Source organism: Charadrius vociferus, unplaced genomic scaffold (assembly GCF_000708025.1).
Source record: "Charadrius vociferus isolate BGI_N301 unplaced genomic scaffold, ASM70802v2 scaffold478, whole genome shotgun sequence".
Taxonomy (NCBI): domain Eukaryota; kingdom Metazoa; phylum Chordata; class Aves; order Charadriiformes; family Charadriidae; genus Charadrius; species Charadrius vociferus.
Window position 1 is genome coordinate 1,496,844 of NW_009650063.1, and position 14,846 is coordinate 1,511,689.

The following is a 14,846-nucleotide window of genomic DNA, read 5'->3' on the forward strand; positions in this document are numbered from 1 at the left end:
CGGAAGAGCTTCACTGGCTTTCTGAAGCATTTTCGATGCTGCTGTACACAGAGAGAGGGGTGCAAGGTCACCCACATCCTCCCCTGTTTGCTGCTCAACAGAGGACAAGCTACCAGAAAGTAACCCAGGGACTCAAGAAATACCACAGATGGTATTTCAAACCTCTCCTGAACCCACTGTAGGACACCACCGAGGAGATTTAAGAGTGAACAGAACAACAAGTCCCCTTACACCAAGTACTAGCAACAAAATCAAGGGAAAGCTTTACCTTTCTTTGAAGCTTTCTGAATGAACTAAAAGACTCAAACAGCAGCAAGTGATGTTCTGTACTCAGTGATAGCCAAGTCAGCCTTCTGTACATTCAGCTATCATGTTTTTGTACAAATAAATTCCGTTGTATGTTGTTTGAATAGATACTGCAGTGTTAAATTGAAGCTTTAAGAAATGCACATAAAATAGCATTTAAGAGAATATTTCATTTGGAGTCTCCAGGTTACGGCAACGACGGGCTAAGTTTACTGCTGATCGCTGCAAAACAGAGTACGTATCACCACGAAGATGAGTTGGATTGATGGCGGAATTCACAGTAAGTGACTTCCTTTTAATTTGTGAGGACCCTGCACTTACAGTCTTTCCAAACTGAGGTTTGGTTTTTCTTATGACAACAAAGTATCCTGTTACATACACAGAACTCTTCCTTTACACTGTAACTTGCTGCTAACTGTTACGGGATTTATCTTCAAGACAAGACTAGCAGTAAAGAGGCAAATTAATTCAGTTTTCTGTAACCGTAGCAGGGATACTAGTGTAAACATACAGAACTCCCATGGAGAGAATATTTTTAGTCTTTTGTAATAAATGATCAGCAACTTAGCAGACAGAAACATCCTTACTTTTTTTTTTTTTTTCTTTTTTCTTTCTTTCCTCCTGGCGCAGAGAACGTATCTCATACCTAAGAATTCTAACGATTAAAATAATTCTACCAATTACTTTGCTACATTCCAGCATGCATAGCCGAGTATGTAATGCAATAAACTATGCCTGAATGGTCTGTTTACCCCACAGCAAGTTACAAGGAAAACTCTTTCCCCTTAAAGGACTTGTCTCTTTGGAGCGCGCAGGCTGGCAAAAAGCCAAGGGGAGCTGGTGCTTAAGCAACCAAGACTGAGCAGTGCCTGTGTGCATTGCAATCTCAGCCAACCGCAGTAAATGTTATTGGAGTTTTTGTGCTGTAAAATTGCTGCTTTCATGCCCACTGCATCTGACAATAGGAATCCTTGGCCTTGCATGAGAGAGGAAGGCTGATGTGCCTTCCAGTCAGATCTCTGCATCCTTAAAAAGTAGGGTTACTACTCCTGTGTACTCCTAATGGGTTAGTGACAAAGAAATTCATGTCAATGCTACGTCCAGACACAGAGATACTAAACGGAGAAGCCTTTTGTGTATAATGTAGAAGAACAGAGAAATTATGCTTTAAGCATAGCCCTTAAGCTTTTAAAATGATTGATAATATTTAAAAAGATAAAGGATGTTAAAGTAAAGGTGCCAAATGTTTACCTTTTACTTTTCAAAGCATCTTTGAGATAAGCTGTTTCCACAATCACCTAACGCACATCTATTTATTTTTTGCTTAGTGACTGAAGCGCAAAATCCTCAGTATTTCTCCTATGGAAGACTGCAACAAGCATCTGCCAGCAGAATTTGTGAGAGCCCTGTTTACTTCCAGCGAGCAGCATGTTTAAAGCACTCAAATGTCGTCCCCCAACTTACAGCTAGCCAGAATGGAGTTCAAGTGGAAGCCAAAAGCCAACGAGAAGCCAAACCAGATTTTTTCATTTTTGTCAAATGCTCTATTTTTTTTGCTACAGAGACTTTTTCAGCACAATAGAATAAAACGTGTGTTGCAGTTGCATTACAATGACTGGAATCCTGTATTAACCCCCACTGGCAACTTCCATTTAATCCAACAGCAACCTGCCTTTCCTCAGAAGCGCAGAATCAGGCTCTAGCAATCATCAGCATTCAGCAGAACTAAGGAATAAATTAGGTATTTTATGTATTTGTACAGCTCTTTTTCTTCAACAGCAACTAAAGACTCAGTCCCTGATGAAAGAAGAAACTTTTCCACAATCAACAGGATTGGATAGTACATGGTATCCTTAATAAATTTATACATTTTGTACCAAGCTGGTAGACGTTTGGTGCTCTCCAAAGCACCAGCTCCTTACAATGACCATGACTACACAAACTAATTTTAATTCAGCTAAAACAAACAAAAATTTCAATGACTGACCAGGCTTTCACAGCTGGGAAAAACACATGACTTTTTTTTCTGTAGAAAAACAAACCCCAAACAAGAGCAGCCTAAAGACTATGAAACCACATGATTAAAAAAAATAAATAAAAAAAATAATCAAGCTTTTATCAAACCTCACAACCTTCGGTTCATTCTGTGTTTCTGGAAGAACTTTTGTGGTCTCAATGCTATCAAGGCTCTGTGAGCATTACAGCTGATAAGAAGGGCTTGTAAAACTGTAAGTTTAGTGATGAACAAATGGGAGCATGCGTAAGATCTTCAGTGCTCGCTTCCTAAATATGGCTTTAAAAAAAAGATTCTGTATTGTGGTATTGAGTTAAAAACATTAGACCTTTCCCTGAAATAAAATAACGAAAAATCAAAAATAACAGAGCTTAATGTGATGATGCGAGACACTTGTGTCTGATCCTAACCTCACACAAGTTATTTGCTGTGCGCTTCCCCGCTGTTTGTACCTCTGGAAGTCAGCCTAAGCAGTAGCCGGGTAAAGTCCTCAGCTTTGTGATTTACAATGAAAATAAACTCTCTATGTGACTATTTCCTTCTCCTTTTACCTTCTGTATTACAAGTTAACTTCTACCATAAATTTGTTAGAGCCTGCTTTTCCCCACAAGAGCAGTACATCCTCCTTCCTGATCGTGAATGCAGGGTTCTGCCGTGAACAAACTGCGACGGAATTTAAATTCAAGCTCCTTATCTTGCAATTAGGAATGTCTGTTCTGCAATCAAGCTAGTCAAAGGAAGCGACGTGTGTGCAAGCACTGGCAAGCAGGGTCTCATGTTCCTCTATACCGCCAGGTACGTGTTTGTTCAGTTTAAGCAATCCGAAATTTGGACGCGGCTTTCTTCCTTCAATAAAAACTATATTCTGCTTTTATGTTTCACTGTATTTCAGAATCGATTTATCTTCACAGATTTTCTTAACTTGCCTGTTTTTTTGTAATACGATTTTTGCTGGCGAAGGGAGGAGGGGAGGAAATGTCTCTACATCAGATCATATCCGCAGTACGATACACAGTTGGCAGGTTGTCCCATCTGGCACGCATTCGAGTATAAGACGGATAATTTGTCACTCTGAATCCTTTGATTTGTGAAGAGGCCGAAATCATCTTTGGAAAGATATTTTGCAGCTAATGATACAGGAGGTGTGGGGGAGACTGTTCTTTGAAGGCTACAAAGGCCACAATCTGAGGAGAAATAATTGGTCTTGGCTCTTCTATTAAGTAACAGAGATTGAAAACTACAAAAATCTTTAAGAGAAAAACATGACTTACAACAATCAGATATGAGAACTAATTGCCCACCACTTTGCAAAATTTGATTTTGGAGGGGTGAGGGTGAGATTGGGGAACTGTAATTTGCTCTTGGCAAACCGACTGAATGCTTAATTAAACTGAACAAATGTACATTTTTGTACATTAAGGGAACAATGTTGACAGAATTTTGGCTTAAAAACCAAAGAAAGGGGATAAAAAACGGATTCATGAAATTGAAATCAAATATCAAGAGGGATCAAAAATAAACTGGCTAGCATTCAAGACACAATTTTTAAGTTTTTAAAGCAACTATATTTGCCCCAAGCACGTGGAATCGATAAATTTGTTGATCTGTGCCTAAAGGATATTGGCCTTCCTGCGCTGTCTGATTTCTGAGTGTAAGAGACGGAGTGCTGCTGTAGCTACCGAGGAAGGCTGCAAGCACTGCTACCCAGTGCTTGAAATACAACAGTCCCTGGCCTCAGAAAAAAGTCAGCATGTGTTTTTATAGCATGAACTTACTCCGTATTTAGAGAAAGCTCGTCAAAGACCTCTACTCAGCATCACAGGCATTTTGAACTTGTAGGTATCAAACATTTTTGCTTACAAAATATTTCCCTGAGTACGCACATGAAGTGAAGACACCGGCACTTTTCACTGAGAACAGGCAGTCTTATTTTGTAATTTTGCAGGATGTAAAATGGTCCAGCAAGCGGGAAGGGAAAGTGTCTGTTTTGCAAACGATTTATTGTGGAAGGTGTGGACAATTTCAGAACGCAGTCCGGGCTACAGGACAAACTGTAGTTTTCTGTTACATTTAAACAATCATTGCAACGTGCACGGTGCTAATGAAACACACTCACCGCGGCTTAGTACGATATAAACTACCAACTCGTGCATACCTGATTTAGAATGCACACAGGTATTACTAGAAAAGCTCCAGAAGGTTACCTCAGTCCACTTTCTCCAAAGCGAATGTAGGTTTGTTCTCAGCAGTATGACCGACGTTTTTATTTATTTTAATTTCATGTTACAAAGTGACAGACCACCTTGTCACTTCCCTTGGGATAGACTTAGATACCTTAATATATTTCACTGTTAACTAGTTTCTCCTGAGAATGTGCCTAATCTTTCCTTTCCTTATTTTCATCCTACTGCTTTTAATTGTATCTCTACATGGTACACAACATACCCTACTCCATCTTGGGTTATTGGTTTCCCTTTGTCAGCACTTAATTAGCATACCGAGTCAAAATTTTATTCTGTCACCTATTCCCACATATTAATACCTCTAACTTCCTAATGGTTTTCATCAAAATATATCTGGAACAGTAGAATGAATCGCAATAATTCTAGAAGTAGTAAGAGAATTTGACAGGAACCTTGAAAAAGCAGGCGGTCCAAATTCAAAACTTATATTCCATTGATGTTATGTCTCTGATTCCCTCTTTGCAGATGTATTTGCATACTCCACCCAAACTGCACGTCAGTCAGACCATGTTGCAGTTTTATGTCTGACTAAAATTCTCTGTCACTATTTTTCCTCAGATTTTCTCTGAATATTCTGCATCTCAGACCAGCTTACATTTTTCACTTCTAATTTCACTTTATTAGTTTCTGGCCGTACAATTAATGGACAATTTCCTTGTCCTTTTCTATTAACATTTTTGTCCCCAGTTGGCACTCAGAACTCTCACTATTTAGTATCATTAGGAAATTTTATTAGTGCCATTTTTACTCCTTCATCCATATAACTAATGACAATGTTAAATAAAACCAAGATTATAGCCTATCCCCATGATGTTCTTCAACACAAGTCCTCCTAGTTTGATCTATTATTCTTAATTTATTATCACAGACTATTCCAAACCAAACAGGTCTGATTCATTTTTCAAGCAACACGTCTTAGGACCAATGTCAGACCTGAAGACAAATTGTATATACCGATACAACAATGACAAAACTTAATTTATCATGAATTACGAGATAAGAGGTAAAAAAATCTCATTAGACAATGTGTAAGACAACAATGAAAATAAGGTGTGTGGATACCCACAGGGTTTCCAGGGAATTCAGATGGATTGCCAGTTCTCAGATGATGAGGAGAAAAAAAGCAAATTTACACTTCACCCAAAAAGCCCAAACAGCTTTTAAGCATTCAATTTCATCCCATCATGTTTGCGTTTCCTTCTCCCCTAGCACTTCCCCCCCCTTGCTGCTCCCCACTAATCAGAACTAAACCGCTGTTGATTACATGGCAGGGGATAGCCTGGCTACTAAGTTCTAGTTCAGTAGCACATGCAGTTTCTCTTGCGGAGTAACTATGGCAAAGCAGGGATGGAATCAGGGCTGGGAAGTGTTTTGTAGGCACTAAAGAGGGGGTGCCAGAAAGTTACATGAGGCCCTTCCGAGATGTTGGCTAGGACTGACTAAATTGGCTTTGCCTCTTTTCAATATTCACAGGTTATTTCCAACCTTCTCACAAGCCAGTGGAGTATGAAGGGGGAAATCACATCGTTCCCTTCCTGCCCTCACAGGAGCACTTGCAAGGGCTGCAAAGGAGGAAAAGATGCTTTGAAGTCATTTGCCTCTTCCACTAACTTTTAACACAAATCCCTGTGTGTACTTCCATTCACACTTCAATTTCATGCTCCTGATGCAAAGGAAAAGGCAGAAGGGGGGAGAAAAGGAAACAACAGATCGCTTAGTTACGGTGGTTTTACATTAATTGAGCTATCTAGGCAGAAAACTAAAACATAATAGTTGGAAGGAAAGTCTGAGGTTTAACAAAAATCCCCACTAATAGAATTCACACCTATGCTTTGCATGTGTGCTGCATCTGGTCATTAGTGCTGCCACTCTGGAGCATTTGGTCTGTATTCTCTCAGGTGCTTGTACAAAAGCAGAAGGTTCTGACTTTGGCTTCTTGACACTGTGGCATGATAAAACAATAATAATTTCCGTATGACAGATACTTTTGTATAAGCTCTCCCACCAAATTCTAATGTGTCATCATGAATTAAAGTCCTCAGATTACGTTTATAAGCGAGTTATGCCACAGAACATTTGGTGTCTGTAGAGTGAGATGTCCTACAATGAGACCTCTGAATATGAAGAGTTCTTGTATGTTATCATTCAGCCAGCCTTATTGGATTATCTTTTCTCTTTCAGAAATTAAAATTCAGAGTTGTACTCTAGTTTTCCTAATTCTTTCTCTCTGCAGGAACGCTTAGCCATTTTGAACTGAAAAGCCCATCAATCTGCAACTCGCATATGGCTGGAACAAAACCTTGTTTATTGCGCATCACCTGGCAGATCCTTGATCAAGAACAACTGAAAAACTTTTTATACTATATTGAAATTTTTTTCAGATCTTCTTGTCAGATGAACTATCATCACAAGCTGCTATTAAGTAACCTCAGAACCTTGTACAACTTAAATGTTCAAATACACTGTACCAAGGCTGCTGTGAAATACATCTTTCTCTATTTTGCATTTGATGGTTCTGCCATAATGTTTCCAGTTTAGGGGGTAAAAATCCTCAAATCTGAATTTCTAATTCAGACTCTTCACCTCCATTGTCAGTACTAAGCATTAACTTTTAACTATATCTTTTCTTCATAGTCTCTGCTTAACTGAAGAATTTAGCACTGTATTTCTCATTATAATACATGTCTGTGTTGAAAGATAAGCTACTACCAATTTCAATAAATTCCCCTCCAAATTCTGACTAATCTATAATTTTAGTGGAAAAAGATTAAGCAGCTTATCAAGATGCTTAAACACAGACTTTATATGACCTCTATTGTTTACAAGCAGACTTTATTACATAAAAAACCTTCCCCACCTCAGTCACATCCAAGAGTCCTCTCCTCCTAGCTCCTCGTTCGCTCTCCCTCTTGCTTAAACTGTTCCTCTTCCCTGCAGACATCTTCAGATGACCCTGTTTCTTATAAACAAGTCCACTCTTATTTCTAAAAACAATAAACCCAGTAAATTTTTCTGAACTCAGCAGACAAATAGGCCAACTCCTGGCACAGAGTCAGTATACCGAGCTGCACTGTGGAGAAGAGGAACAAGTGGAATAAATTGGAGGCGCTATATAAAGGATTGCTGTTACGACTGATGGTCCAAAAATTTATGTCCTCCTGAATTTTACAACCTATTAACACACTGCTTTTAGAGAAATGAAATGAATCCTAGGAAACTGTCCACACATTCCTCACTTCATCTGAATTTTTAAAGCTACTAGCAATACCTCCATGAAGATCTTTCTTCTCATATGGTAAGCATTTGATAATTGATTTTAGTAATTTTCATTTCTCTTTTTGCTAATTCCTCAAATGAAAGCTAATTCCCGTTGGTCAACAAAACAAACTAATCAAACCCAAAGGCTTAGATTAATATCATTCTAAATACATAATCAGATCCTTTGAATTTTGAGGGAGTTCATCGAATAAACTACATTGATCAAATGGACTCAGACTAAAGTAAAACAAACAGATGTTTGCATAGACTAAAGAGAGGGTAATTTAACTCGCTATTCACATAAAGTCAATATAACTGAAACCAGTTCAATAACAGAATTATTTTCGGTCAGTACCCTTTCTATCCTAAATGCTTCAACAGTGGTCCCCCACCCCCTGCCAAAATAAACATTGGACAAAGTCATCCGGAATATGGCACTGGAGTTACTTTGCAGCCATTAACATTAGATAGCATGGAAAGCTTCTTTTGCATCTGGATGAATTAAAAGACAACTGGTGAAAAAAACCCCTTCCTCCTGTGAAAGCGCTACACATGCTGTATTACTTACCATTTTAACCAAAGAAAATGCAATACTCAAATAAGACTGTACCAAAGATTAAATGATATTTACTTTCTAGGGTAGATTTGGAGAGACACATATACTGGTAAAAAAAGCTACCCAACAATGCTAATTCATTGAGTACAAGAAAGTTGTAGCTAACTTAGAAATTATTAGCTTAATTATTAAATTCTGCTCTTGCCTGTTTTACAAACAACATATTTTTTCCCCATCAATATGCCAACAGGATATAAGAAACCAACCACAAGCAAATCAAATAGCTATTCCAAGCAATATTCATATACGTGCTGGATGAAAGCATCTTCTCTTCAAGTACGGCTGACTCTGACCCTGCAGCTGACTCCAGGGATGGAAGCCTGCTCCCAGAACACCTACGGTCTTCTCCTTGTCCAGCAGAATTACAAACCCCACTTAAATTATGACAGTCACAAATATAGTATCTGTGGTTAGCAAGTTGAAGCTCTTCTGAAAACAAGTCTAATCTTGTGAAGAGAGAGAAAGATCATTAGCTGCGTTCTATGACCGCCAGCACTACTAGATTATGAGTGCGTATATATCACTGATTTAATTCTTTGTCAGCGGGAAGCAGAAACTGCAAGCACTTCTATCACACATACACAGTGAAGGGGCGAATCTCAGACATCTGCAGATAGAGGAGACGGGAGCACAGCAGGAAGAAAGAAGGAAAATGAAGATGAACTTACAGAGTGTGCTGGGTTTCCCTTCAGCTTAGCAAAAGTCTTACCAAGAACAACTCTCAGCATACACTGCGGTGTTAACTTCTGTCCTGCTTGTTAACACCCCTTCCCCCTTCTGTTGTCCTGCTAAAAGGCCAAGACTTGACTTGCCATGGGAGCAGCTGAAATTATTTTGGCTAGTCTAGGGTGAAAGGGATTAAGGAACACTCCTGAAGACTGGCAAACTCAGACTGGCAAGCAACTGATGAAAATTTCAGAAGCAGCAAAATGCTAAAACCTAGAAGAATATGAACACTTAGCTTCCTAAGAGGCTAGAAGGTATAAGGAGTTCATCCCAACTATACAAAATTTTTAGCAGCTTTCTCTTCTTTTTGCATTTTTCGTTTGTAGAGGAAGGGCTTGTGGATACAGCAATCTAAATGTACTGACATTGAACTAAACCAGGGTACCTTTTGGATAAATACATAGATTTTCTAACAGATTTCATATTCCTAGACATAAAGGAAGGGAGACATCTTCATAACATACCCTAATTATGACAATGTATTTGGTTTGAGTTCATTGCAGATTAAATATTGAACAAGTTGAACATGCAAAAACAAAATTATCATTGTTAAAGATCTTAATCCAAGCCCCTAACATGGCAAAAAAAAAACCCCAAAACCAAAAAAGGTTGTCAAATTCACACACACAACTGCTCTTAGCAGATTGGCCTTTTAGACACCACACCAAAGTTGCACTCAAAGCTAGGGAGAGAAGCTCAAAGCTAGGGGTTTTGCTTTGCAAAACAATTCTGCCCAACCAACTGATGTGGAATCTGTAGGAAAATATTCCTCCAAACACCCTCTAGTGGTTCATCTGTAGGAGAGTTCTTAACAAAAGACAGAAATGGTTAGAAAATGAAGAGGCTTGTTCCAAGCTTTGCTGATCTACTGGGGAAGGGCTGTGAATTAACAAATCACATTTCCAGCTTGCCTACCCTGAGAAAATCTGTTCAATCATACAACAATAATGAAACCCTGTGGCTATTTTTTTAATGTTAAAAAAAAAAAGCTAACAACGTAAAAGCGTGTTTTCTTACAGTATGAGGTAAGTGGGAACTAGTGTTTCAAGTACATGTCACTCCTGTTTTACTCATACTGCTTGGGAGGACTAGAAACATGGAAGCATACATCTCGGGAGCCACCGTTGCCTTCACTCACCACACACACCGCTCTCTTCCTCTAGATCGCTTTCCTCAGTCTACAATGCCCTAACCAGTACATGTACCTAACCAGTAATGTACAAATCCCGTTTCCCCAGGGAAACTAGAGGAACGGCTGGAACCTGCTGACCTTGATGATGTAGTAAAAGATAACTTTTATGTTATGATGTAGTAAAAGATAACTTTTATGTTATTCTGAAGCTAAACATCATGACAGTTTAACCAACTTCAGCCTACCCTTTAAAAAGTACAACTAAAGGCTAGTCACTTGCTACAAATTACATTACGTAATACATCATTAATGGCTATTGCTTCATATAAGTATGGCACTTTAAAATAACTTAAATGAGCTTTTATATTTTAGAAGTTACTTTCTACTCTTGCTTATCCTACAGTAAAGTAGAAACATCATTTGCGACATTTAAAGGAAAATCAGTTTAAAATACAAAGTCATTTTGATATCTTTAGTTTTTATTAGGCAATTTTGTAAGAGGATGGAAAACAAAAGCGTATTCAAACTACGGACAAAGTGTCCTCTTCTTACCATGACCTGGGACAGACACTGAAACAGTACCGGTCTGTACTAGATATGAGCTGGCAGTATAGTCCTCATCTGTATCAGAGTCCTGAACTGGCTGGCTGGCATTATTACTTAATAACCACCTCTGGTTGTCATGGAGATTGGGTGATGGAGGAGGGGAGTGTAAATGTTCAGTAACTGATGGACTAGATGAGGAGGATGGCATGGGAGGACCTATGAAAAAAAATAAAAAAAATTTAAAATATGGGTCAAGATATCACATGAACAACAAATCATTTATTTTTCGCATCACCAAAAGGCTAGTAGTCTACTTCAAACAGTACAAGGAGACGGGCAAAGAAAACATGACAACGGCATGCAATAAACTGGTTTTAAGTTCTTCAGGAAACACAACCCAGTGCTGTGACTTGCTGTTTCAATGGGCGGTGTCTATCACTACCGGGAATTCCAAGGTCTCCCCAACACCGAATGACAGAGGAACAGGTGCCAACCGAATTGAAATATCTGTTGTACAACTGTCTGGAAAACACCGTATTTTCTATTTTTCAAGCCTTTAAGCAGAACAAAAGTACTGAAAAATACGGCCAACTACAGGGCTACTTCCCTCAGTGGGACACTCCTGCCTAAAATCTACTTATGAAAGAAAATAACTCAGATAAGCAAAGAAACAGGAACAGTTTTCCAGGCTCACACATACAGAGAAACTCACAGCCCTAAATTTCTACCATATGAGTTATTCTGACAGGAATTTAAGGTTTAAGCAGTGTTTCTCAGATACACATACTATTTAAAACCTATTAAAATGTTTCTCCTGTCAAACTTGCGTCCATCTGCACAAGTTGTTTTAAAACATGCATACGCAACGACTACATCCCATTTCTACATCTTGGAGGTATCATAAAGGCATCATGGAGGAAGACAGATTTAAATAACGCGTTTGGATATCATAACAATGCATTTAAGTCATTCAGTGAAACAATAATTTAACCCAGCAAACAGCAGAGAAAGATTTATCTAATTTACCCTGTCAATATATTGGTTCTTCATAGTATTTAGTCAGCACAGATCTCTCTCTGTGAGAGTAAGACTGCCAGACTACTTTTGGATAAAGTATTACGTTGCCTGTAGGTGGGGAATTGTACCAGAAAATGAAGTAGCTCTATTACCTACTTTATGTTAAAAAAAAAATTAGATTAACCTGCATGGATGCCATTCATAACTATGAATCTATATTTAAATTAAAGGAAAAAAGGGTTTTTTCCATCATGTAATGATTTGGTTTTATAGTACTCAGTAGTACAGTTATGCTGGAGAGGTGCAGCACCTCTGAATGTTATATTTAAGTTTAATACAATAAATCATATTGGCACCAATAGCTTGAATTACCTTCCCACCATCTCTCTTGTACACTGCTAGAATCATGCTGATTTTTAATTTTTTTTTTTTTTGCTTTCATATTCAGTTTATCCCGTCATCCAGTATCTTAAAGATCTCTTAAACACATTGCCAACTCCCGACCAATTGGCTTCCCTGGAAAGAAACCCATGACAGCCTCACCACAAACTCTTTGCTTAGTTCTTTCACGTGTCACATTTACCTCTTCTTGTAGGGAAAAGCACTATATATGTTATTACCAATTTTAAGACTGAGGTTTGGTTCTGGAAGGAAAGCGAACACTTACTGAAGTAACTCCTGCGTGAAACCCGAGGTTTACAGCCAGGGAAATAACAAGGATGGGAGAATGACATTTTACAGGGCTCAACTTGGGAATTTGGAAGTAGGGAGTGGGCACACTTTCAAGTTCAAGACAAAGTGCCACCAGATTTTCTTGCTACACCTTGGTTTTTCACGCTGCTTGCTTCAGTAACCTGGATTTGTGGTTATTTCTTGACAGAGTATTTAATGCATGATTTATGATGCACCCAAACCGACTTAGAAAGCCATTATATTTCATTTTTTTAATAATTCCAATAATAATTAACAGTGTTTTTTTTCAAATACAAATTAGCTCTATGATTTTAATTTCTTTTTGGCTTGGAAGAAGTCTCCTTTCCTGGCTTTGGACTTCTCTGACTAGAGAGGAGAGCTATAGTAATATGTTCCAGATGTAAGCTGTCTGAAGCAAATCACCATCTCCGTAATATCTGTGGAGCTCAGGCACAACACTGTTCTCAGTATGCTTCCTCTCTCCTTCTCAATTTACACTCATTACCTTTCATACACAACAAAGCCTTGATTACGCAAACCGTAATCATAGAAAATATCCTGTTGCCTGAAAATGTGTCATGTCCAAAAGTCCCCTAATTATTTTGTAAATTCCCTCATTTACCCGAATTTATTAATTGTCGCAGCGCTACGGGGCTAGTTGACACCGCACTGCGCTGCACTGATGAGGGGCCACCCGGAAAGAGCATCCCTTGGGTGCTCCGCCTTACCGCGTCTCGGGGTGCAGAAAAGCCCCTGTGCCAGGTGCGGGCTGGAAGCGTGGGGCTATTAGCAAAGCTCCCACTACCGCGCTCTGCCACGGCAAAAATCAGGTGATTAGGGCTGTAACACCACCAGGAAACTACGCGGCTTCGGTGATGTGATTTTTAGAAATAAACCTAATTCTGGCAGGCGGGTCTTTCTTGTCGCAGAGTTACATGGTCTGCAGAGAAAAGGGAGCCGGTTATAATACGAGCCAATTCTTCACAAGAACCCTAGGCCAGCCAGCTGGGACGCGTATTTCTGTACAACTTCATCCAGTGCTGGCAGATTTCTGCAGTGAGTTCCTCTTTGATTCCAAGTGAAAAGACAGATAGCTATCTATACTGCCATTTATAGAATAAGCTACATGTTAAGAAAAAAAAATACTCAACACACTAGAAAGAGGGATCATAAATGGATGTGCACGTTCCTCTCCGTTTTTTTTTTTTTTACATGGAATGAAAGTCATTTAAAAATACTCGGTAATATCTCTTAGTGAAGTCTTAACAAACACATTTATAAATCACGAAAATCATTAAGTATGACAAAAGCCAATTATATTGATTATAACACTTTTTCCATACAGCTTGGAGGCACACGATGATGCAAAGAATATTTCATTCTAAGGAAAACCACAAAAATACACATATTGATTTTTTTCCCCCCCTCGGTTCTGCTTCTTTTGGTATAAATCTAGGAAAAATTTCTGTTGTTCTGCTTTGACTTTCTTGCCCATACTTTAAAAGAGTAAATGTTTTTGGTTTTACTATGCGACTTTGATATAAGATAGTAAATAATTTTTCAAGAGAAAGTATCTGGGCTTAAGAGCACTTAAATCTCATACTTTAGGTTAGTCCTGAGGATAAATGCACTTTGATTTGTTGGTATTTTCATAATCAAAAATACATGACTTTGAATTACCTTTTACATACTTCTGAAAAAATTATATCACACAAAAATGCAAAAAAGATTTGCAGCAAATACAGGCAAACTCCAGCAGGAACAGACTCAACATAGCAGTATGTGAAGACGCGAATAAATTTGCTAAGGATATAATATGAGTCCCCAAAGAAAGTAAAACCCAAAGAAAATTGGTTGTAAGAAGAACATTAACAAAGAAATAGACCTGAGCTAATAACGGATACATTAAATACATATGAACACGGTAATTATGTCAAAAAAATTGTACTGTTCTGTGCTAAGATCAGTGCAGATTTAAAAGACGGTATAAAATACAAGTTGGAAGCAGAGCTGGTGTGATGTATGGAAAAGCTGAAAGGGACAAATATGCTAAGCGTAACCCTTAAAAAGATCGGAAATAAGAGATGGGGAAGACTGCCATCAGTGGATTGGTATTAACGGGAGGCATAGGGATGCGTGGGACTTTCTAGACAAAGTATACTGAGGCTTGAGTAAGTCCGAGGTGGAGCCTCTAGGGATTGTGCTGCCTCGCAGGGTGGGTGTGAGAGCAGGGCAGCGTGGGGGTACGGCACAGCGCGGGAAGGGCCGGGGCAGCGTGGGGGTACGGCACAGCGC

General features: G+C 38.8%; 1 protein-coding gene across 1 annotated transcript in view; it reads right to left on the reverse strand.

Moving 5' to 3' along the window:
- The window catches only part of TENM3 (teneurin transmembrane protein 3), a 323,623-nt gene that overhangs the window by 163,696 nt on the left and 145,081 nt on the right, over nt 1–14,846 (reverse strand). Inside the window, exon 3 of the mRNA XM_009891787.1 lies at nt 10,848–11,057. Coding sequence (XP_009890089.1) covers nt 10,848–11,057 — 210 coding nt within the window. The remainder of the gene's footprint in view (nt 1–10,847; nt 11,058–14,846) is intronic.